Raw genomic sequence first — 26,243 nt, forward strand, 5'->3', positions numbered from 1 at the left:
CATCTGCAATGATTTTGAAGCCCAAAAAAATAAAGTCTGACACCGTTTCCACTGTTTCCCCATCTATTTCCCATGAAGTGATGGGACCAGATGCCATGATCTTTGTTTTCTGAATGTTGAGCTTTAAGCCAACTTTTTCACTCTCCACTTTCTGCCCTGCAAATAAATTCTTCTGTAACATCTTTCTAGATTCCATATATAAGCGTTAGTATGTATTTATCTTTCTCTTTCTGACTTAACTTCACTCTGTATAATAGGCTCTAGGTTCATCCACCTCATTAGAACTGACTCAAATGCACACACATATACATACACACATATACATTGTGTATATAAATATAAATTCCTGCCACAAATTTTCTATAAAAGCTGTCTAATGAACTCTTAAAAACTAGGATTTTCAACATACTACTACAATGCTTTATTCAATGCTTTATTTATTTATACAATGCTTTATTTATTTACTATTTATCTAAATGTATATAGAAATAGAAAAGCAAGTTTTTGTAGTCTTTGAAAGCTTATTTCAAACTGATTACCTATATGAGTATTAGGTTTCAGTGCTGAAAATCAGCACCATCCAATAGAGTATAAAATATGAATTACAGATGTGGAGCCACAATAAAAAGGTGAAAAGAAATAGGAGAGATTAATTTTAGTAATATATTTTGTGTAACCCAAGATATAAAAATATTATCATTTCAACATGTTATCAGTATTAAAGTTATTAATGAGATTTTTTTACAAAGTCTTTGAAATACAGTGTGTATATTATATTTACATCACACTTCAGTTTAGACCAGTTAATTTCAAGTGCTGAGTAGCTACATATCATGAGTAACTACAATATTGTTTGGTGAGTTTAACTGTCCCACACTGCATAATAATTATTACTTTTGAGATAGCGGGTAATAGTTTAATCTCCTATCTCTGGTATAAATAAAATGTGAGTTCTTGTCAGATTAATTATACATGGCACCCTAAACTACTTTTCACTAGTCTGTGCTTTTGTTCAGGCTTTCCTCATACCATTCCTCACCACTGAAAGTAATCCTTTCTCATGACCAGTGTAAAAGTCATCCAGGGCCCAACTCATATAGTTTGAAATACAGTTATGAAATACAGTTTCATAACTTATTATTTGAAGCGACTGACGTTTGGATTTTTATAAATTTATTTTTAATTGGAGGGTAATTGCTTACAATTTTGTGTTGATTTCTGCCATACAACAACATGAATCAGCCATAAATATGCATACGTCATTTATACATACATACATACATATATACATACATAAACATAAACCTCCCTCCCAACCCCACCCACTCCCACCTCTCTAGGTTATCACAGAGCACTGAGTTGAGCTACCTGTGTTATCGAGCAGCTTCAGCTAGCTATCTGTTTGACATATAGTAAGGTATATATTTCAATGCTACTCTCTCAATTCCTCCCACCCTCTCCTTCCCCCACTGTGTCTACAGGTCTGTTCTCTATGTCTGCTTCTCTACTCTTGCCCTGTAGATAGGTTCATCAGTACCATTTTTCTACATTAAATATATATGTGTTAATATACACTATTTTTCTCTTTCTGACTTATTTCACTCTATTACAAGTTCTAGGTTCACCTGCCTCACTGGAACTGACTCAAATTTGTTCCTTTGTATGACTGAGTTATATTCAATTGTATATATGTGTAATACCACAACTTGTTTATCCATTCATCTGTCAATGGTTGAACATCTGGGTTGCTTCCATGTCCTAGCTATTGTAAATAGTGCTGCAATGAATATTGGGGGGTGTGTGTCTTTTTAAAATACAATTTTCTCAAGGCATATTCTCAGTTGTGAGACTGCTGGGTCATATGGTAATTTTATTGCTAGTATTTTAAGGAATCTCCATACTCTTCTCCATAGTGGCTATATCAGTTTACATTTCCATCAACAGTGTAAGAGGGTTCTCTTTTCTCCATTGTCCGTTTGTAGATTTTTTGATGATGTAGATTTTTGTAGATTTTTTGATGATGGCTGTTCTGATCAGTATGAGATGATTTTGATTTGCATTTCTTTAATAATGAAAGATTTTTTTCACAGGTTTATTGGCCACCTGTATGTCTTCTTTGGAGAAATGTCTGTTTAGGTCTTCTGCCCATTTTTTGATTGGGTCATTTGTTTTTCTGATAAGGTAGTATGGTATATGTACTGTATCTTACTTAACACTGCCAGCAGGCTATGGGACAGCAAAACCATAATTAGACACATTGGTATTTCTGTGGTGAAATGTAAGGATGTTCAAATTAATCAAACTAACTTTCTCTAACTTGGGTCAGGCAAAAAGCATTGCTACCAAATAAACACAGGTTAGGTTAAGTTTGCCACCAAGTGTGCTGTGAAAAACTTTGGATTTTCAGAGCTTTATGGATGGCAGAATTGTAGTTAAAGTTATGAACATGTGCTACTTCTGCAGTGAAGCCAGCTCTAGCTGCACCCACCCACAGGGTGCCTGCTCCTATGGACTCCTTTGCTACTTCCTGCGGGATGTGTTCTGTTTGCTTGTTCTGCTCAATGTCATGAGATACTATATCTACTGAAGCAAAGAGGGTCCCTGTGGGCAAGGGCTTGATTTTCACTCTTCTTACTATCTTCTACAGCACCTACCACTCTACCTTTTATAGAGTATACCTCAGTAGATATTTTATTTTTTTAATTTTATTTGTAAAAGTGTTTTAAAAGGGATTAAAATTCAGATATAGAAGAATGTAATTAAAGAAAACAGGTTACTAGTATTTGAATGAAAAGAGAGCAAAGACTATATCCCATACAAATACTGTACCAGCGTTTTGATAAACTGAAAGTTCCTTTGTTAATTTTATAGATTATAACTAGATAATTACAATAAAATGAAAACAGGAGCAATGTTGAAAGTATTCTTATTTGAAAATTAATGTTTTTTTTCAACTTTATATTCTTTATTAACAGGGAGAAGTAGGAGATCAAGGAAACATTGGGAAGATTGGTGAAACAGTAAGCTTATTTTATGCTCTTATTTTCACATTTTAAATCCTCTCATGAGCATTTGTAGGAATCATGTTAGCCATGATCTATGTTTATAAACTTCAGAATGCAAAATACTTATCCACTATAAATATAAAGTCAATTGTTATGTGGCAAAGAAAACCTACTGTACAAAAAAGAAATGAGAGAAAACACAGATACTATTTTCATCCAATATAAATTACATTTGTGATCTCAGGAACCTTTTTGTTTCTAATATTGGGTCTTTACCTTTAGTTCTGGTCATTTCAAGCTACATTTGACTGTAACATTTTTCATGATTAAAATACAAATTTTCAAGCCATTAAATATTATAATAGGTGGAAAATGTTTTCTTTATATTTGGAAGGTTGGCGTTAACCATGAGATAATTCAATAATTTCTTTTCTCAAAAAGTTTAACTTGTTTAAATTAACATTATTGTAGAAGTAGGCAAATCATGCTGTTTTTGAATCAGATACATTAGGGGTAATTTTTTTTTTTTTTTTGCTATGGGAAAAGCCAACTAATATTCCCTAAGAAATGAACCTACATAACATATAAAATGTTAAGTTAAATTAATAAGAAGCAAGTGAATTTATGCACAGTGTGTGCTGGGTTGTCACAAAGAAAGTGATATTGTTTAATATCAATATTTATTTAGTAGGTTAGATGAGCAAATACAATGTTCTGTAACCTATCTTACAACTTAAAGATAAATTTTTCTAAAAAATTGTTTTGTAAGCTTAAATAATTAAATATATTTTCTAGTCTGATAGTAAAACAACAATACATTTTGATACTCTTAATTTTTATCATGAATTATTATTAAAAATGAGATGATCACTTAGTTTTAAAAGATCATTGTTATACCACTTAATCTTGAGCTGCTAGAAGGTGAATATTTAGTTCCTTTTTTTAACCAAAAAGGGAAATTTCAATGGAGTATTTATGTCAATTCAATTATTTAAGGCTCCTCATCAAATATGGATGTGATTTGTATTTCCCTGTCATTCAGATTTTAAAAAATTCAATTTAAAGAAATGAAATTCTGCATTTCTGAGTGACAAATTGCATAAAAAATATATAAACTAGAACTTATAGCCAAACTTAAAATACCAATGAAAAACATATTTTCTTCAGATAACATGTATCAGACTTCTAAGTTTTATTTAGTTTAAAATGTTGGGCTGGTTCCACATAGTATAGAAACCTATCACCAGTGCTGTCCAAAGAGGAAATGGACTATCTTGGCAGGTGGTAGATTTATGTTATTGGAGGGAAATTAACAACTGTGGATTATTCACTATGAGCCAGGGATAATGCTACGTGATATTTTATATTCTGGCATTCATTTAATTCTCAAACAATTTTTAAAGGCACATATTTTTATTCTGGTTTTTTAAATGAATAAACTGAAGCACAGTAAGTAATCTGTTCAAAGTTGTGTAGCTTATCAGTAGCTGAACTAAGATTTAAACCCATAGCTCAAAATTCAAAGCTTTATACCTTGCTGGGGATTTTTTCCCCAGCTTTCTTGAGGTTTAACTGACTAATGAAATTTAAGATATTTAAAGTGTATATAATGATTTAATATGCATATATGATGCAAAAAGATCCTCCCACTCCCATCAAGTTAGTTAACAAAGCTGAGGATATTTTAATGTTAGCTGAAAGCCACTTGGCCTAGATTTTATAGGGCAATTTAGGCATCAAATAAGTTATGAAACAAAAAGACCTTTCCAACTTTGAGATTCCTTCTTTTCATTATTCCAACTTTGAGATTCCATCTTCTCATTAAGGATGGGAGATAAAGTCTTTTGAAAACCTTTTGTGGCTATATTGAATTAACATATATAGGAGAAATTTCAATAACCTCAGATATGCAGATGACCCCACCCTTATGGCAGAAAGTGAAGAGGAGCTAAAAAGCCTCTTGATGAAAGTGAAAGAGGGGAGTGAAAAAATTGGCTTAAACCTCAACATTCAGAAAACAAAGATCATGGCATCTGGTCCCATCACTTCATGGGAAATAGATGGGGAAACAGTGGAAACAGTATCAGACTTTATTTTTGGGGGCTCCAAAATCACTGCAGATGGTGATTGCAGCCATGAAATTAAAAGACACATACTCCTTGGAAGGAAAGTTATGACCAACCTAGACAGCATATTAAAAAGCAGAGATATTACTTTGCCAGCAAAGGCCCGTCTAGTCAAGGCTATGGTTTTTCCAGTGGTCATGTATGGATGTGAGAGTTGGACTGTGAAGAAGGCTGAGCACCGAAGAATTGATGCTTTTGAACTACGGTGTTGGAGAAGACTCTTGAGAGTCCCTTGGACTGCAAGGAGATCCAACCAGTCCCTTCTAAAGGAAATCAGTCCTGGGTGTTCATTGGAAGGACTGATGCTAAAGCTGAAACTCCAGTACTTTGGCCACCTCATGCAAAGAGTTGACTCATTGGAAAAGACTCTGATGCTGGGAGGGGTTGGGGGCAGGAGGAGAAGGGGTTGACAGAGGATGAGATGGCTGGATGGCATCACCGACTTGATGGACATAAGTTTGAGTGAACTCCGGGAGTTGGTGATGGACAGGGAGGCCTGGTGTGCTGCAATTCATGGGGTTGCAGAGTAGGACATGACTGAGCGACTGAACTGAACTGAGCTGATATTTAAAATGCCTAAAGAATTAATTATGGTTCTTGGTAATTCCCAACTTTAATTTTTTTGTATTAACTTCAAAATCTTAGAAATATAGTTCATCTAATCCAAAGTTCAGTAAAATTCTCAAGAGATATGGGAAAATACATTTATACTTCACAATGTCAGTCTAGTAATTTGAGGATATCTAAGGAGAAGGCAGTGGCACCCCACTCCAGTACTCTTGCCTGGAAAATCCCATGGATGGAAGAGCCTGGCAGGCTGCAGTCCATGGGGTCGCTAAGAGTCTGACACGACTGAGCGACTTTACTTTCGCTTTTCACTTTCATGCATTGGAAAAGGAAATGGCACTCCACTCCAGTGTTCTTGCCTGTAGAATCCCACGGACGGGGGAGTCTGGTGGGCTACCATCTATGGGGTTGCACGGAGTCGGACACAACTGAAGCGACTTAGCAGCAGCAGCAGCAAGGTTAATTGTAATTGCATAGCTAATTACTTTTCCCAAACCTTCTGAATGGTCATTTAACCGGATCTCTTCCAGTTTTGTTTCTTGCTAGATTTATATAAATGAGAACCCAGTTTGTGATAGAGAGTGCCAAACAGAGTAGTCGCATCTATATTACATGTCTGTGTATGTCTTACATTTATTTACTATAGGCAAAGAATTAATGTCTTTAGATATGCCCTAAATAAGTCTCTAATTTCAAAAGATACCTCCTTGTCCTCTGCATTCTAACTTTTTATTATGAATAAATCTGGAATTATCTCACCTTAATTGCTAGTTCTGTCTTTAACTCTCCAGGCTGAAAGTATTTGAAGAGCTACAGAAGGGAAGACAATATACTTTTTCAGTATTGGTCAAGAGAACAGAATTAAAATAGTATATAGTCTTTATAAGGGAACAGACATTATAAGACATAGGCATTATAAAGGAACAAACTTTCTTTGTAGACCAGAATATTTTAATAGGATTTCTAACACTCAGATTCTTCCATAGAGGGATTCAACATCTCATTCTTAGATTTGAATGATTCAGCAGATATTTATATTCAGGAATATTTATTGAACATTTGATCCCTGCCTTCACGAAATTTATAGTCTATTAGAGGTTAGACAGACATTAAAAATAATATCATAAAATTATATAATCATAACTGTGATACATTCTATAGAGGAACATTTTAAGGGACTGTGACAGTTGCCAAATTTAGATCTGGGGATGAGAGAAGACTGTTTTGAGGAAATGCCATATAATCTGTGACCATAAAGAATGGTATGAGTTGGCTGTGGAAGAGTGGGGAGAAAAACTGTTCCTGGAATGTGCAATATAACATACTTCACACACATATAATGCACTTAAAGCATTTAGCACAGAGCTGGTCACATAGTGAAAACATGATAAAATGTTAGCTGTAATGGTTGTGGTGGTGGTTATTCTTATATTTATGGTTCTATGTGGGAAAGCATTTAACTTTTAAGGAACTGAAGAAAGCCAGTGTGGATAGACTTGGTGAGCCAAGGAAAAAGCAATATTAGCTGTAGCAGTGAGGGAGGCAGGAGCCAAGCACTCAGGGCTGTGTTTATTATTTTGGAATTGATCCTAAAGTAGATGGAAAATCATTGAAGTATTCTAAGTAAGCCAATGACTTGATTTAATTTGTTTTAAGATCCCTCTGTAGCTATGGATTGGGAAGTTGGAGCTTGGTTGTGAGGAGCAGAAGTGTAAGAGGGTAACCATTTAGAAAGCTGTTGCATTAGATTAGCTGAAAAAGAACAATGATGGGCCAGATGATGGCAGTGGAGATAAGTGGATGTGTTTGAGATGTGTTTAAGGTGATATTTGGACAAAGGCTGCAGTAAAAAGGAATGATTCTGGTTAGTCTACAGCATGTGATAGACTTTTGATAACTCAGCTAGTTATGATTCATCAGGAATATTCTGGAAGCATAAGGAATTAGTATATATGATGTCTAAAGATAATTCCAGTCCTAAGAATCTATGACTCTTTTCTAAGAATTGTAATGTTTTCTATTCTTCCCTTACCTGCCAATTTGGCTTCTTTTCTCTGGCTGTCCTCCAGTTTCATTATGTCTTTCTGGAGTTGAAACAAATAGAACTAAACTAAATATTTTAGTCAGTGGCTCTACAACCTTCTTTAGGAGTGGGATAGCTTCTTATTTTTTCTTTATTGTTGATGATACTATGTGGGCATTTTTCAAAAACAGGAAACTAGTTTGTCTTTGGAAAATGATCAGCAGTCACTCTCAAGATCTTTTTCTAGTTTGTTATTTTAAAGATAGAATTTGGAATTTTTTTCATAAAGTGACCTTGATTACATTAAATTTACATGCCATTTTTCTGCCCACTTGAAGAGCTTCTCATGGTTGTCCTATAGGCTGACCACAGACACTCTTTATATGTCTTAAAATCCAACGATTTGATTTCACCTCATTTACTCTTTTTATTGATTTCAGTAATATTTCATAAGCAATCTACTGTGTCCTCTATGTTTTTCTGCCTGTCCTCTAGTGTGGTAGTGTTTAATAGTAAATGACTGATGAACAGAAAGGAAGAGAAAAGGCCATGGATAATCCTCAAAATCAGGTTCTCATTCTAAAACCTTTAGAATCATAGAACTTCTGATGGCTGATTCTAAGGTAGATTATAACTAATTCATTCAAGTCCAAGTAGAGGTGGAGTCAGAGGAAGAAATGAAAAATCTATTTTTTGAAGGCCTATTATCTCATTTAATCTTAAAACAATCCTTGTAAGATAAATCTTGTTGCCATTCTTTAAGTGAGGAAACTGAAACTTTTTGAAGTTATCTGATATGTAAGCAAATGTGAATTTTCTAATTCCAGTTCTAAAGTTCTTTCCTCTGTGTCAAGCAATCATCAGTTTGTCCTGTTTTCAAATGGAACCTCGAAGTGCATCCCTTGTGAATCAGTGCTTAGAAAAGCTGAGAAAAGGACAAAATAAAATTTTACTATGTAATCTCATAGGCCAAGCTGGCAAATAAAGTATTATCAAATACTACGGATTTCGGAGAAGTACTGACATGTAATTTAATGTATTTACAATGGAATTATTAAAGATTTAAAGGATCTGGAAGAAAATATTTTAGAAGTCCTCAACACAAAATCTCATTTGATATAGTGGTTAGTTTTTCTGCTTTCTGGTAGCATTACTATAAAATTATTATCAGACTTAATACAAGTTGATTTTACTTGATGAGTTCCATTCTTTCTTTAATTAAGAAGAAAATGGTAGCTTTATATGGACACGGTGTGTGCTCAGTCATGCCTTCGCAACGCTATGGACTGAACATAAATCATAAAAAGTGACTCATATTTCCCTGAGGAAAAGTGCCAGAGCTGATGGCACCATTTAGTCAAGAAAGAACAAAGTAAAATTCTATTATTTAATAATTGCCCTTCTGTAGGGCCTCTGTTGGAGAAGGCAATGGCACCCCACTCCAGTACTCTTGCCTGGAAAATCCCATGGACGGAGGAGCCTGGTGGGCTGCAGTCCATGGGGTCGCACAGAGTCAGACACGACTGAAGTGACTTAGCAGCAGCAGCAGCAGGGCCTCTGTAAACTCAATGTGTTTATCTTAAAAAATGTCATCTACTCCCTTCTGCTTTCAAGCTGCACATACCTGTAGCACAACTGCAAACCTGTGTATATCTCCTGCATCACAGGGCATGGTAATTTTTCTCAGAGAATGGAAAATTATATGAAATATCTATCTATGACACATCCCATCACAAGAAGGATGATTACCTGAATATGATAAAAATAGCTACAACTTATTCAAAATTTATGATTTGCCATACATTATACCTTTTAATCCTTACAAGACCCCGGGAAATAATTATTCCTTTTTTGTACAAAATAAAACTTTTATTTCAAAGAAGTTAAACTTGTCCAAGGTCAGATAGCAAAGTAGCAGACCTGAGATTGCAGAGAAGTGATGACTAACTTTTCCACATCATCCTGCTTCCCCAAGGTGAAGATTCTAATTGTCTTTCTAATGAATACATCCTGTTATTACAGTTTGAAGCTGAAAAGTATGGGGTACCAAGAACCATATTGTGACTTGACTAGTGTCTCAAGGACATGGATACGTTAAAATTTTTATGACATTTATCATCTTTGAAATGTTTTAATAGCATCACTTACTTATTAAGTGAATTAATTTCACTATACCATTAAGTCTGTGAAAGCATTCAGTTCAGTTCAGTCGCTCAGTTGTGTCCGACTCTTTGTGATCCCATGAATCACAGCACGCCAGGCCTCCCTGTCCATCACCAACTCCCGGCATTCACTCAGACTCATATCCATTGAGTCGGTGATGCCATCCAGCCATTTCATCCTCTGTCATCCCCTTCTCCTGCCCAAAATCCCTCCCAGCATCAGAGTCTTTTCCAAGGAGTCAACTCTTCACATGAGGTGGCCAAAGTACTGGAGTTTCAGCTTTAGCATCAGTCCTTCCAAAGAACATCCAGGACTGATCTCCTTTAAAATGGACTGGTTAGATCTCCTTGCAGTCCAAGGGACTCTCAAGAGTCTTCTCCAACACCACAGTTCAAAAGCATCAATTCTTCAGCGTTCAGCTTTCTTCACAGTCCAACTTTCACATCCACACATGACCACTGGAAAAAACATAGCCTTGACTAGATGGATTTGTTGGCAAAGTAATGTCTCTGCTTTTGAATATGCTATCTAGGTTGGTCATAACTTTCATGGCTGCAATCACCATCCACAGTGTTTTTGGAGCCCCCCAAAAATAAAATCTGACACTGTTTCCACAGTTTCCCCATCTATTTCCCATGAAGTGATAGGACCAGATGCCATGATCTTCTTTTTCTGGATGTTGAGCTTTAAGCCAACTTTATCACTCTCCTCTTTCCTTTCATCAAGAGGCTTTTTAGTTCCTCTTCACTTTCTGCCATAAGGGTGGTGTCATCTGCATATCTGAGGTTGTTGATATTTCTCCTGGCAATCTTGATTCCAATTTGTGCTTCGTGAAAGTGTAGAAAAGTAGAAAAAAGTATAAGTCAGTGAAATTAAAAGAGAAGAAACATGAAAGAGTGTGGATATATTAGTGGATATGAACAGAGAAGATACAGAAAGTTATAATTTCAGATCAATTGAAGGGAAGTGAATGAAAATAAACACTTCTACTAACCCTGACATTCTCTAAAAACCAGGTGCAGGTAATTCCAAGTTGAACTATTACTTTAGAAATAGATGTCAGTAGCTTTTAAATCTCAAACATCAGAAATTTAAAAAACTGGAGTCAATAAATTTCTAGGAACAGTTGAAAGTGAAAGTGAAAGTGAAGTCACTCAGTCGTGTCTGACTCTTTGCCACCCCATGGACTGTAGCTTACCAGGCTCCTCTGTCCACGGGATTTTCCAGGCAAGAATACTGGGGTGGGTTGCAATTTCCTTCTCCAGGAGATCTTCCTGACCCAGGGATTGAACCTGGGTCTCCCGCATTGTAGGCAGACGCTTTACCGTGTGAGCCACCAGGGAACAGTTGCCACTAAGTGGCTTCAGTCGTGTCCGACTCTGTGTGACCCCATGGACTGGAGCCTACCAGGCTCCTCCGCCCATGGGATTTTCCAGGCAAGAGTACTGGAGTGGGTTGCCATTGCCTTCTCCAGGAGATCTTCCCAACCCAGGGATTGAACCTGGTTCTCCCGCATTGTAGGCAGACACTTTACCGTGTGAGCCACCAGGGAACAGTTGAGGTGCTTACAAAGGTAGAAGGATTTTGAGTCTTTGTGACCATAAAGTATGTTATTTTCTTGACTTTTATGACATCTCATTGTACAAAGCAAATACTAGGAAAATATCAAATACTATATTAGATGTAGAACTTTTTTCTACAGCTATGAAAGTTAAAACGTATGGGAAAAATGAAGACTATAGAAGATCATTCATATCACAAAACCAAATGTCATAAGGGGTACACCAAGATTAAATCATATGTAAATGGTTATTAAGGATAAACCATTCTGTATTCTGGCAGTTTGTGGAGTTCTTTTTATTGTGGCTTTTCCTCGCTGTGTGTGGGTTTGTACAGGTGGCTTGTCAAGGTTTCCTGGTTAGGGAAGCTTGTGTCGGTGTTCTGATGGGTGGAGCTGTATTTCTTCTCTTTGTTCAGTCGCGCAGCCATTCATTCGGAGGAGGCTTATTCCTTCCTCCTCAGGGGGCTGCAGTGTTGGAAGGAGATCAGATTCTGGAAGGCCTGGCCTCCTGGAGCTCTCAAGGAGGGGGAACCTTCGGCTTCCCGCCCGGCAGCCCAGGGGCAGACACAATCCAGCCACAATAAAGAGAACTCCACAAACTGCCAGAATACAGAAAGGACACCCCAAACTCAGCAATTTAAACAAGATGAAGAGACAGAGGAATACCCAGCAGATAAAGGAACAGGATAAATGCCCACCAAACCAAACAAAAGAGGAAGAGATAGGGAATCTACCTGATAAAGAATTCCGAATAATGATAGTGAAATTGATCCAAAATCTTGAAATTAAAATGGAATCACAGATAAATAGCTTGGAGACAAGGATTGAGAAGATGCAAGAAAGGTTTAACAAGGACCTAGAAGAAATAAAAAGAGTCAATATATAATGAATAATGCAATAAATGAAATTAAAAACACTCTGGAGGCAAACAAATAGTAGAATAACAGAGGCAGAAGATAGGATTAGTGAATTAGAAGATAGAATGGTAGAAATAAATGAATCAGAGAGAATAAAAGAAAAACAAATTAAAAGAAATGAGGACAATCTCAGAGACCTCCAGGACAATATTAAATGCTACAAACATTGAATCATAGGGGTTCCAGAAGAAGAAGACAAAAAGAAAGACCATGAGAAAATACTTGAGGAGATAATAGTTGAAAACTTCCTAAAATGGGGAAGGAAATAATCACCAAGTCCAAGAAACCCAGAGAATCCCAAACAGGATAAAACCCAAGGAGAAACACCTCAAGACACATATTAATCAAATTAACAAAGATCAAACACAAAGAACAAATATTAAAAGCAGCAAAGGAAAAACAACAAATAACACACAAGGGAATTCCCATAAGGATAACAGCTGATCTTTCAATAGAAACTCTTCAAGCCAGGAGGGAATGGCAAGACATACTTAAAATGATGAAAGAAAATAACCTACAGCCCAGATTATTGTACCCAGCAAGGATTTCATTCAAGTATGAAGGAGAAATCAAAAGCTTCTCAGACAAGCAAAAGCTGAGAGAATTCTGCACCACCAAACCAGCTCTCCAACAAATACTAAAGGATATTCTCTAGACAGGAAACACAAAAATGGTGTATAAATTCGAACCCCAAACAATAAAGTAAATGGCAACGGATCATACTTATCAGTAATTACCTTAAATGTAAATGGGTTGAATGCCCCAACCAAAAAAGACAAAGACTGGCTGAATGGATACAAAAACAAGACCCTACATATGTTGTCTACAGGAGACCCACCTCAAAACAGGGGACACATACAGACTGAAAGTGAAGGGCTGGAAAAAGATTTTCCATGCAAATAGGGACCAAAAGAAAGCAGGAGTAGCAATACTCATATCAGATAAAATAGACTTTAAAACAAAGGCTGTGAAAAGAGACAAAGAAGGTCACTACATAATGGTCAAAGGATCAATCCAAGAAGAAGATATAACAATTATAAATATATATGCACCCAACACGGGAGCACCGCAGTATGTAAGACAAATGCTAACAAGTATGAAAGGAGAAATTAACAATAACACAATAATAGTGGGAGACTTTAATACCCCACTCACACCTATGGATAGATCAACTAAACAGAAAATTAACAAGGAAACACAAACTTTAAATGATACAATAGACCAGTTAGACCTAATTGATATCTATAGGACATTTCATCCCAAAACAATGAATTTCACCTTTTTCTCAAGCGCACATGGAACCTTCTCCAGGATAGATCACATCCTGGGCCATAAAGCTAGCCTTGGTAAATTCAAAAAAATAGAAATCATTCCAAGCATCTTTTCTGACCACAATGCAGTAAGATTAGATCTCAATTACAGGAGAAAAACTATTAAAAATTCCAACATATGGAGGATGAACAACACCCTGCTGAATAACCAACAAATCACAGAAGAAATCAAAAAAGAAATCAAAATTTGCATAGAAACGAATGAAAATGAAAACACAACAACCCAAAACCTGTGGGACACAGTAAAAGCAGTCCTAAGGGGAAAGTTCATAGCAATACAATACACACCTCAAGAAACAAGAAAAAGTCAAATAAATAACCTAACTCTACACCTAAAGCAACTAGAAAAGGAAGAAATGAAGAACCCCAGGGTTAGTAGAAGGAAAGAAATCTTAAAAATTAGAGCAGAAATAAATGCAAAAGAAACAAAAGAGACCATAGCAAAAATGAACAAAGCCAAAAGCTGGTTCTTTGAAAGGATAAATAAAATTGATAAACCATTAGCCAGACTCATCAAGAAACAAAGGAGAAAAATCAAATCAATAAAATTAGAAACGAAAATGGAGAGATCACAACAGACAACACAGAAATACAAAGGATCATAAGAGACTATTATCAACAATTATATGCAAATAAAATGGACAACGAGGAAGAAATGGACAAATTCTTAGAAAAGTACAACTTTCCAAAACTCGACCAGGAAGAAATAGAAAACCTTAACAGACCCATCACAAGCACGGAAATTGAAACTGTAATCAAAAATCTTCCAGCAAACAAAAGCCCAGGTCCAGACGGCTTCACAGCTGAATTCTACCAAACATTTAGAGAAGAGCTAACACCTATCCTGCTCAAACTCTTTCAGAAAATTGCAGAGGAAGGTAAACTTCCAAACTCATTCTATGAGGCCACCATCACCCTAATACCAAAACCTGACAAAGATCCCACAAAAAAAGAAAACTACAGGCCAATATCACTGATGAATATAGATGCAAAAATCCTAAACAAAATTCCAGCAATCAGAATCCAACAACACATTAAAAGATCATACACCATGACCAAGTGGGCTTTATCCCGGGATGCAAGGATTCTTCAATATCCATAAATCAATCAATGTAATACACCACATTAACAAATTGAAAACAAAAACCATATGATTATCTCAATAGATGCAGAGAAAGCCTTTGACAAAATTCAACACCCATTTATGATAAAAACTCTCCAGAAAGCAGGAATAGAAGGAACATACCTCAACATAATAAAAGCTATATATGACAAACCCACAGCAAACATTATCCTCAATGGGGAAAATTGAAAGCATTTCCTCTAAAGTCAGGAACAAGACAAGGGTGCCCACTTTCACCATTACTATTCAACATAGTTTTGGAAGTTTTGGCCACAGCAATCAGAGCAGAAAAAGAAATAAAAGGAATCCAAATTGGAAAAGAAGAAGTAAAACTCTCACTATTTGCAGATGACATGATCCTCTACACAGAAAACCCTAAAGACTCCACCAGAAAATTACTAGAACTAATCAATGATTATAGTAAAGTTGCAGGATATAAAATCAACACACAGAAATCCCTTGCATTCCTATACACTAATAATGAGAAAAACAAAGAGAAATTAAGGAAACAATTCCATTCACCATTGCAACGAAAAGAATAAAATACTTAGGAATACATCTACCTAAAGAAACTAAAGACCTATATATAGAAAACTATAAAACACTGGTGAAAGAAATCAAAGAGGACACTAATAGATGGAGAAATATACCATGTTCATGGATTGGAAGAATCAATATAGTGAAAATGAGTATACTACCCAAAGCAATTTATAGATTCAATGCAATCCCTATCAGGCTACCAACAGTATTCTTCACAGAGCTAGAACAAATAATTTCACAATTTGTATGGAAATACAAAAAACCTCGAATAGCCAAAGCGATCTTGAGAAAGAAAAATGGAACTGGAGGAATCAACCTACCTGACTTCAGGCTCTACTACAAAGCCACAGTTATCAAGACAGTATGGTACTGGCACAAAGACAGAAATATAGATCAATGGAACAAAATAGAAAGCCCAGAGATAAATCCACGCACATATGGACACCTTATCTTTGACAAAGGAGGCAAGAATATACAATGGATTAAAGACAATCTCTTTAACAAGTGGTGCTCGGAAATCTGGTCAACCACTTGTAAAAGAATGAAACTAGAACACTTTCTAACACCACACACAAAAATAAACTCAAAATGGATTAAAGATCTCAATGTAAGACCAGAAACTATAAAACTCCTAGAGGAGAACATAGGCAAAACACTCTCTGACATACATCACAGCAGGATCCTCTATGACCCACCTCCCAGAATATTGGAAATAAAAGCAAAAATAAACAAATGGGACCTAATTAAACTTAAAAGCTTCTGCACATCAAAGGAAACTATTAGCAAGGTGAAAAGACAGCCTTCAGAATGGGAGAAAATAATAGCAAATGAAGCAACCGACAAACAACTAATCTCAAAAATATACAAGCAACTCCTATAGCTCAGCTCCAGAAAAATAAATGACCCAATCAAAAAATGGGCCAAAGAACTAAATAGACATTTCTCCAAAGAAGACATACAGATGGCTAACAAACACATGAAAAGATGCTCAACATCACTCATTATCAGAGAAATGCAAATCAAAACCACTATGAGATACCATTTCACACCAGTCAGAATGGCTGTGATCCAAAAGTCTACAAATAATAAATGCTGGAGAGGGTGTGGAGAAAAGGGAACCCTCTTACACTGTTGGTGGGAATGCAAACTAGTACAGCCACTATGGAGAACAGTGTGGAGATTCCTTAAAAAACTGGAAATAGAACTGCCTTATGATCCAGCAATCCCACTGCTGGGCATACACACTGAGGAAACCAGAAGGGAAAGAGACACGTGTACCCCAATGTTCATCACAGCACTGTTTATAATACGCAGGACATGGAAGCAACCTAGATGTCCATCAGCAGATGAATGGATAAGAAAGCTGTGGTACATATACACAATGGAGTATTACTCAGCCATTAAAAAGAATACATTTGAGTCAGTTCTAATGAGGTGGATGAAACTGGAGCCTATTATACAGAGTGAAGTAAGCCAGAAGGAAAAACACCAATACAGTATACTAACACATATATATGGAATTTAGAAAGATGGTAACGATAACCCTGTATACGAGACAGCAAAAGAGACACTGATGTATAGAACAGGCTTATGGACTCTGTGGGAGAGGGAGAGGGTGGGAAGATTTGGGAGAATGGCATTGAAACATGTGAAATGTCATGTATGAAACGAGATGCCAGTCCAGGTTCAATGCACGATGCTGGATGCTTGGGGCTGGTGCACTGGGATGGCCCAGAGGGATGGTATGGGGAGGGAGGAGGGAGGAGGGTTCAGGATGGGGAACACATGAGAAATAAAGGAATAAAAAAAAAAAAAAGGATAAACCAACAAAAATATTTTAAAAATTCACATGATTATAACATAAAAGCTTAAATGCCAAAGTTTCTATCTATGGTGAAATGAATGATACACATGATCTGTGTTACAAGCTAAAAACACAGAAGTTAGTGAAAGCCAAGAATATAAGGGTTTGTGTACTTAATTTTATATTATGTATATTTTTCTTTTATCCTTATTAAATATACATTAAGTGACTATTAAAAAGTAAAATCTTCTGAGAAAAGGAATAAGATCCAACATATATGGAGTAATATAGGGAACAAAGTATTTATCATGCATATTCTATTAAAAGTAATAAACAAGAGTACTCTTCTTAGTCTAATAAAGTTTCTCAGATTGCCCAAATTAGGACTCATATAAGAGAGAAATTTAAATGGGACTTTGTGCCTTCAAATACAAACAAAAGTGTCACTCATTTTCAGATGTAAACGTTCAGTGTGTATATTGCCTGGGGCACTAAGCCTAATAGCCTTCTAAGAAAATATAAACTTGATAACTTTACTTATTTTGGAATTGATTAAAAAAAAAAAGCATTTTTTGGTTTCCTTTGGCTTTCAAGGATTTACTCCTAAGGAATTTTTGTTTAAAACACTTAAAATATAATTTTGTATTTGAATCTGGGACAGGAAGATTCAGAATTCTAATAGGTTTAAAAACTAATATCCTATGATTTGAAGGAAATTAGTTGTCTACAAATATGTGTAACTCACATGTTCATCATGTACTGTGTTTGAGAAGGATATTGTGATTTCTTACAGCCCCCCAAAAATGAAAGACACTAGTAAACTTTCACTTATTCTATCATTAAAAAATACTTATTGAACACTTCCTGTGTGCTAGATATACAACTAAATAAGACTTGATATTTAAGTGATTTAAATTCTAGAAAGTGAGTAAAGAATTCTACACACAGTTGCACCCAAATGCTAGTTCTGTTATGTAAGATACTCTAAGACAGGGAAGTAAAACTTGTTTGACAACTATCATAAAGATATATACGTTGATAGAGAAAATATGGCTTTGTTTGACTAAAATTATGTTCCTATTCTTTTAGATAGGGATACCGTAATAAAGTGGTAATCACCGGTTTTGAAGAAATGGCAACTCTAAATTTTTATATAGAAGGAATCTGGAGGTGGTACTTTGGTTGGAAGAGGGACTTCCCTTGGATCTGTGTTTACGTAGAAACTACACTGTTTTCTTAGTAGTGCACTATCTACTTTTTATTTAGACATTAATGCATAAAAATAGCAAAGATATCTAGTGATATTTTTATGCTCAGGATTTATAAGATGGATAATACCCCAATCTTATTTCAAAAAATAGGATGGACTAATGGAAGTAGTGATAGAGACCAGAGTTAAGGTACTGCCACTTCTAGAGAAGGTAGATGCAGAATTATAATCTGAGAATAAGTCTAGTAAAAAGTCTCTGTGGTTCTGACTTTAAAAAAAGTAAGGTCTACATAATCGGTGTAACTACATTTTCAAATTTAAGGTTAAAATTTATCCTAGAACAAGAATCAGAAACTTTTCTATAAAAGACCAGACCAAATATTATCTATGTTAGGCTTGGGATCATACAGTTTCTGTCACCATGTTTCAAGTCTGCTTTTGGAGTGCAAAAGCAGTCATCAGTTCAATTCAGTTCAGTCACTCAGTCATGTCTGACTCATTGGGACCCCATGAACATAGCACGCCAGGCCTCCCTGTCTATCACCAACTCCCAGAGTTCACCCAAATCCATGTCCATTGAGTTGGTGATGCCATCCAACCATCACATCCTCTGTCGTTCCCTTCTCCTCCTGCCCTCAACCTTTCCCAGCATCAGGGTCTTTTCAAGTAAGTCAGCTCTTCGCATCAGGTGGTCAAAGTATTGAAGTTTCAGCTTCAGCATCAGTCCTTCCAATGAACACCCAGGACTGATCTCCTTTAGGATTGACTGGTTGGATCTCCTTGCATTCCAAGGGACTCCCAAGAGTCTTCTCCAACCCCACGGTTAAAAAGCATCAATTCTTCGGCGCTCAGCCCTCTTTATAGTCCAACTCTCACATCCATACATGACTACTGGAAAAACCATAGCCTTGACTAGACGGACCTTTGTTGACAAAGTAATGTCTCTGTTTTTGAATATGCTGTCTAGGTTGGTCATAACTTTCCTTCCAGGGAGTATGTGTCTTTTAATTTCATGGCTGCAATCACCCACCATCTACAGTGATTTTGGAGCCTAGAAAAATATACTCAGCCACTGTTTCCACTGTTTGCCCATCTATTTGCCATGAAGTGATGGGACCAGATGCCATGATCTTCGTTTTCTGCATGTTGAGCTTTAAGCCAACTTTTTCACTCTCCACTTTCACTTCCATTAAGAGGCTCTTTAGTTCCTCTTCACTTTCTGCCATAAGGGTGGTGTCATCTGCATATCAGAGGTTATTGATATTTCTCCCAGCAAACTTGATTCCAGCTTGTGCTTCTTCCAGTCCAGCATTTCTCATGATGTACTCTGCATATAAGTTAAATAAGCGGGGTGACAATATACAGCCTTAATGTACTCCTTTTCCTATTTGGAACCAGTCTGTTGTTCCATGTCCAGTTCTAACTGTTGCTTCCTGACCCGCATACAGGTTTCTCAAAAGGCAGGTCAGGTGGTTTGGTATTCCCAGCTCTTTCAGAATTTTCCAGTTTATCGTGATCCACACAGTCAAAGGCTTTGGCATAGTCAATAAAGCAGAAATAGATGCTTTTCTGGAACTCTCTTGCTTTTTCGATGATCCAGCGGATGTTGGCAATTTGCTCTCTGGTTCCTCTGCCTTTTCTAAAACCAGCTTGAACATCTGGAAGTTCATGGTTCACATATTGCTGAAGCCTGGCTTGGAGAATTTTAAGCATTACATTACTAGCATGTGAGATGAGTGCAATTGTGTAGTAGTTTGAGCGTTCTTTGGGATTGGAATGAAAACTGACCTTTTCTAGTTTTGTGGCCACTGCTGAGTTTTCCAAATTTGCTGTTATAGACCACAAGTAAATGAATGAGTCTGGCTTTGTTCCGAATAAAACTTAATATACAAAAACAGACAGTGGTCAGGATTTGGCTGACAAGTTTTAATTGCCCTTTCCTTTTCTAGAATTTTATTTGGAATATATCAGTTTGATTATATCAATCTGCCATATGCAATTCTGCTTTATTAGTCATTTATTCTTAAACAAACAAAAAAAAATCACTAAACACATATGTGTTTTCAAATTAGAAAACATATTCAGATTGCTCTCAGGCACTGATTTTGTATATTATGTGTGAACATAGTGAATTAATTTGCATTTATATAGAGCACATGTACATCCAAAGTAACCTACTGAGATTTATAGTTTGTTTTCCTTAACAGATGCTTAAAGAATCTTAAAAGGAAATATTTTCTAAGAACAATGAAATCTATTCTTTATATGCACATGTTCACTAGAAACATTTTTCTGAAATTATCCATTGTTTTTTGAAGTCCTGTTTTAAGGGTCAAAGGATTTCCACATATTAAGTTTTCATGAGTTTTTTTTTCATTACTTTGGAAAAAATTCCAAGGGAATGTCATTAAACCTGTAATCCCCATTAGAATGAGATTTTTCATTTTCACTCTATATTCTGTTTTTGAAACATCTTTCTTTTTTCCATCAATTCAACATGGCAGCCTAATGGACAGTATCACAGCATTTTTGCTCATAAATATGTATGGAACCTTTAATGCTCTTTTTTTTTTTTTTACTATAGGAAAAATAAGTGAAATCTGGATTTTATTCCAACCATAAATACAGCCAGCTTTGTGTTTTATAGAAAACTTTGTGTAAGACTATAACCTTTCATTTCTTCAGTTTCAGATACCAAGATACATGCTAAGATATAGAGCTCAGTTTCGGGGGGAGGGTTCTAATTAATGGTTTTGGAAAAACTGTGTGACAAAATCTATATTTTTCTGGTATAGTCACTAAAATCAGGAAAGACCTAGATAATGCAAGCTTCTCCAGAAATACCAGGGGGACAGAACAGAGCAGATTATAATGGGGAGCAGGGTGGGCAGGAATCAGTCTATAAAAGGCCTAAGAATGTAGGCTGTAAGAATTTCTCACCCTGACTTTAAAAACCTCCCACAGTGTATACCTCACTTAACTTTATCATTATTTCTCACACTTCCCAACTTACTAGGCCAAACCAGGGCATTCAACAAACCTTAAATGTAACCCTCTTATTTACGGCATTGTTTCTATCACCTCTGAAGACCATCACTTTCCTACTCCTATTGTCGGCCTAACATCAACTTCCGAGACCCATCTTAAATCATCTGCTCAAGCTTGAAGTCTTTCCTGCTCTCCCTATCCAGTTAAATTCAGTTGCTTCCTCTGTTAAGCCTTTATCTTCAGAATTGTGGTTCTTAATTTATTGCTTCATACCATATTTGTTTTTTTATTTGAACTATCTCAACAGAAAACTGTCTCACACAGCAATAAGTAAATGCCTTTTATAGTATATATTTTCAATAAATATGTTATATATGATGAACTGAGATAAAGTAAGAAAAGGTAATTGCTTTTTGCTACTGTTTCCTAAAAGGACTTTAATGTGCTTAAGCTAATTCAGAAAATATGACATATTCTTGTGAGATAGTCAGAATATGGAAGGACATGTCATTGGGAACAGCATGAACACAAAATATATGGAGGCATGAAGATTGGGAGTGTTTTTAGAACTGTATCATAAGCAGTTCAGAACGGCTAGAAGGAGGTAAAGCAGAGTATGTAACAGCTCATCTGGCTCTTGTTACTTCCTATAATGTCCTTCCTATCTTTTCTGGATTACAAATACTACCTACTCTTCTTATTCCACAAGTCAGCCCAAGTATCACTTCCTTTAAACCCGATCTTGGATTCCTTCTTTTGCATTTGTAAAACTTAAGTGAGATATCTTTTTATGTTTATTGTCAGGGTTGGAAACTAACTGCCTAAGATGAACTATGCTCACAGGAGGTGTTTAATAAATGGCAATGGTTGTATTAGTTGTTGTTATTGTTGTATAAACAGAAGGATAACAAGCAAGTTCTATTTTTTAAAATAAAGTGAGATCTATGAGAAGTCACCATGTTTACTTTCTAGAGCTGTTGTCAGTAAATAGTTTCTCTGGTTATACTGAAGCTCCAGAATGCTAGACATACCCTTCTCACTATGAAATAAAAATACTCCAGTTTTTTTTTTTTTTTATTACATCTTTCTCACCTGTTCAAAAGATTTAAAATACCTAGAGTTTTTTCTCTTCTTTTTTTAAATTTTAGTTGGAGGAAAATTGTTTTTACAATAGTGTGTTGGTTTCTGCCATACATCAACATGAATCAACCATAGGTATACATATATCCCCTCCCTCCTGCTTCCTTCTCCTCTTTATATTTCAGTTATAGAATTTTAGAACTGGAAAGTGTACAAGACATTATCTAGTTTATCCTGTTTGTTTTTTAGAATTGGAAGAATGAGACACAATCTGGTGACATGACTTGCTTCAGAATTGACGATCTAATCTGGAACTCAAGTCTTTATAGATTTGTACATGGAAATATTAATATCATCACGTTATTTTTCTCATTTTTAGATGTAGACATTGATGGGGGGCATAAGACAATAGATTTTCTGGCTCTAGTTTTATCTTCAGATAGAGTCTACAGAAACTCAATCCCTATGGGGTCTGCCCTGGTGGCTCAGAGGTTAAAGCATCTGCCTGCAATACGGGAGACTTGGGTTTGATCCCTAGGTCCGGAAAATCCCCTGGAGAAGGAAATAGCAACCCACTCCAGTATTCTTGCCTGGAGAATCCCATGGATGGAGGAGCCTGGTGGGCTATAGTTCATGGTGTCTCAAAGAGTCGGACACAACTGAGCGATTTCACTTTCTTTCACTGACTTTACTTTCTTTCACTTTATGGGGTCTGCATGGAAAAAAAAACAAAAACAAAATACAGAACTGATTTAATGCTTTGTGTGTGGAAAAAAAAAAAGGTGCTATGATTATAAACACATTCTTTTCTGTGAATGATCCTAGTGAATTTCACTCTAAAACTCTAGTTATTAGAGTTTTAGGAAGAGCTAGCAATTCAAGTGTTGTGCCACACAAGTATCACAGTAGGATAATTCCTCTTATTTCTTATCCAACTTACATTTTTTAAGAAACACTAATAATCTGTGCTGATATTCACTTTATCGCCTTTGATTTATTGCCAAGAGACTCATTCAAAAGAGCGGAATACGTGAACGACATTGCCAGGCGATTTAGTGCAGAAAGGACAGAACCAGTTGCCTTTCTAGTCTCAAGATTCCTATAACATAAGCATGAGTAAAAGCATCTGTTAAGTAGACATTCCAGGCATATTCTTTTAATCATTGCCAGACCTTCTCTAGGCAAAACTTCATTCTGAACTTTTTTTCATGACTGTATGTATGATCCAAGGGAATACAAATCAAATAGTTGTCAGGGAAATTTCAGAGACTGAATTCCCTATTTAGATACTGAACAGACCAGTTCTATCTTTTAGGAAACTTGTATATCCAAATGTCAAGAGTCTGAAGTAGAGGAACTGTGATACCAAAATAAATTGTTGTCCAATCAGGAACCTCTTAAACAATGAAGTGCTTATCCTATAGTCCACACTTAACTGACTATGTAAAATATTCCACATTATTCATCAATGTCTGGCATGTATTATATTCTCAAATAATGTTGACTAAATGAATTTATTTTATGATACTTCTTTATGTCATAAATTTATTTTATGATACTTTCTAAAGTGTGAATGAATGCAGACTTTCATTGATGAACTTTAGTACTTTTCTAGTAGCATCTTTAGGATTTTCTATGTAAGGAATCATGTCATCTGCAAACAGTGAAAGTTTTACCTCTTCTTTTCCAATTTGGATTTCTTTTATTTCTTTTTCTTCTGATTGCCCGGGATAGGACTTCTAAAGTTATGTTGACTAAAATGATGAGAGTGAACATCCCTGTCTTGTTCCTGATCTTAAAAGAAATACTTCAGCTTTTCACCATGGAGTGTGATGATAGCTGTGGGTTTGTCATGTATGGCTTTTATCATGTTAAGGCCTACTTTCTGGAGGATTTTTATCATAAATTGTTGAATTTTGTCAAAAAGCTTTTTCTGCATCTATTGAGATGATTACATAGTTTTTATTCTTCAATTTGTTAATGTGTATCACACTGATTGATTTGTAGATATTGAAAAATCCTGGCATCCTTGGGATAAATCCCACTTAATCATTATGTCTCATCCTTTTAATGTATTGTTGGATTCAGTTGTTAGTGTTTTTGTTGAGGATTTTTGTGTCTATGTTCATGATTGATATTGGCCTGTAATTTTTGTGTGTGTGTGGTATCTTTGATTTTGGATTTAGGGTGATGGTGACCTCATGGTATGAGTTTGGAGTGTTCCTTCCTCTGCAATTTTTGGAATAGTATCAGAAGGATAGGTGTTAACTCTTCTCTACATGTTTGATAGAATTCGCCTGTGAACCACCTTTTCTGGACTTGTTTGTTGGAAGTTTGTAAATTTCAGTTTCAATTTCACTACTTGTGATTGGTCTCTTCATATGTTCTATTTCTTTCTGACCCAGCGTTGGAAGATCGTACCTAAGAATCTGCCCATTTCTTCTAGGTCATCCATTTTATTGTCACACAGTCATAAAGCTGCTTGTAGTAGTCATGATTCTTTGTATTTTCTGTGGTGTTTGTTGTAACTTCTCCTTTTTCATTTTTAATTTTATTGATTTGGGTCCTCTTTCTCTTTTTCTTGATGAGTCTGGCTAAAGATTTAACAATTTTTGTTCATCTTTTCCAAGAAATAGCTTTTAGTTTCATATCTACTGTTTCTTTTGTCTCTGTTTCATTTATTTCTGTTCTGATCTTTATTTCTTTTCTTCTACTAACTTTGGATTTTACTTTTTCTTCTTTATCTAGTTGCTTTAGCTGTAAAGTTAGGTGGTTTGAGGTTTTTTTTTTTTTTTTTTTTTTTGCTTACTGAGACAAGCCTGTATGCACCCCACTCCAGTACTCTTGCCTGGGAAATCCCATGCAAGGAGGAGCCTGAAGGGCTGCAGTGCATGGGGTCGCTAAGAGTCGGACACGACTGAGCGACTTCACTTTCACTTTTCACTTTCAGGCATTGGAGAAGGAATGACAACCCACTCCAGTGTTCTTGCCTGGAGAATCCCAGGGACAGGGGAGCCTGGTGGGCTGCTGTCTATGGGGTCGCACAGAGTTGGACACGACTGACGCAACTTAGCAGCAGCAGCAGCAGCAGAACTGCTTTTGCTGCATCTCTTAGGTTTTGGATCCTCCTGATTTCATTTTCGTTTGTCTCTATGTGTTTTTTTCCTCTTTGTTTTGTAACATACTGCTTAGCCTCCACATTTTGGGTTTTTTTTTTTTTTCTTGTGGTTGTTTTCTAATCTCATAGCATCATGGTTGCAAAAGATGCTTGATATGATTTCAGTTTTCTTAAATTTACCAAGGCTGATTTTGTGGCCTAGCATGGGATCTATCCTGGAGAATGTTCCATGTGAACTTGAGAAGAACATGTAATCTGCTGCTTTTGGATGAAATAGTCTGTAAATATCAATTAAGTTAATCTGATCTAATATGTTATTTAAGACCTATGTTTCCTTATTGATTTTCTATCTAAATGACCTATCCATTGATATAAGTGGGGAATGAAAGTCCACTATTATTATGTTACTGTTAATTTCTCCTTTTGTGGCTGTTATCATTTGCCTTATATTTTGAGGTGCTCCTATATTGAGTGCTTATACATTTACAATTGTTATATCTTTTTGGATTGATCCTTTGATCATTATATAGTGTCCTTCTCTGTCTTTGTAATAGTCTTAAGTCTATTTTGTCAGATACGAGTATTGCTGCTCCAGCTTTCTTTTGATTGCCATTTGCATGGAACACCTATTCCCACCCCCACACTTACAGTTTGTATGTGTCCCTACATCTGAAATGGGTCTCTTTG

General features: G+C 35.9%; 1 protein-coding gene across 6 annotated transcripts in view; it reads left to right on the forward strand.

Moving 5' to 3' along the window:
• The window catches only part of COL24A1 (collagen type XXIV alpha 1 chain), a 400,744-nt gene that overhangs the window by 212,899 nt on the left and 161,602 nt on the right, over positions 1–26,243 (forward strand). For all 6 annotated transcript variants that reach the window (XM_070367752.1, XM_005888435.2, XM_070367754.1 and 3 more), the window contains one exon: positions 2,976–3,020. In XM_070367752.1, coding sequence (XP_070223853.1) covers positions 2,976–3,020 — 45 coding nt within the window. The remainder of the gene's footprint in view (positions 1–2,975; positions 3,021–26,243) is intronic.

The sequence above is a fragment of the Bos mutus genome, chromosome 3, assembly GCF_027580195.1.
Source record: "Bos mutus isolate GX-2022 chromosome 3, NWIPB_WYAK_1.1, whole genome shotgun sequence".
NCBI classification, from domain to species: Eukaryota; Metazoa; Chordata; class Mammalia; order Artiodactyla; family Bovidae; genus Bos; species Bos mutus.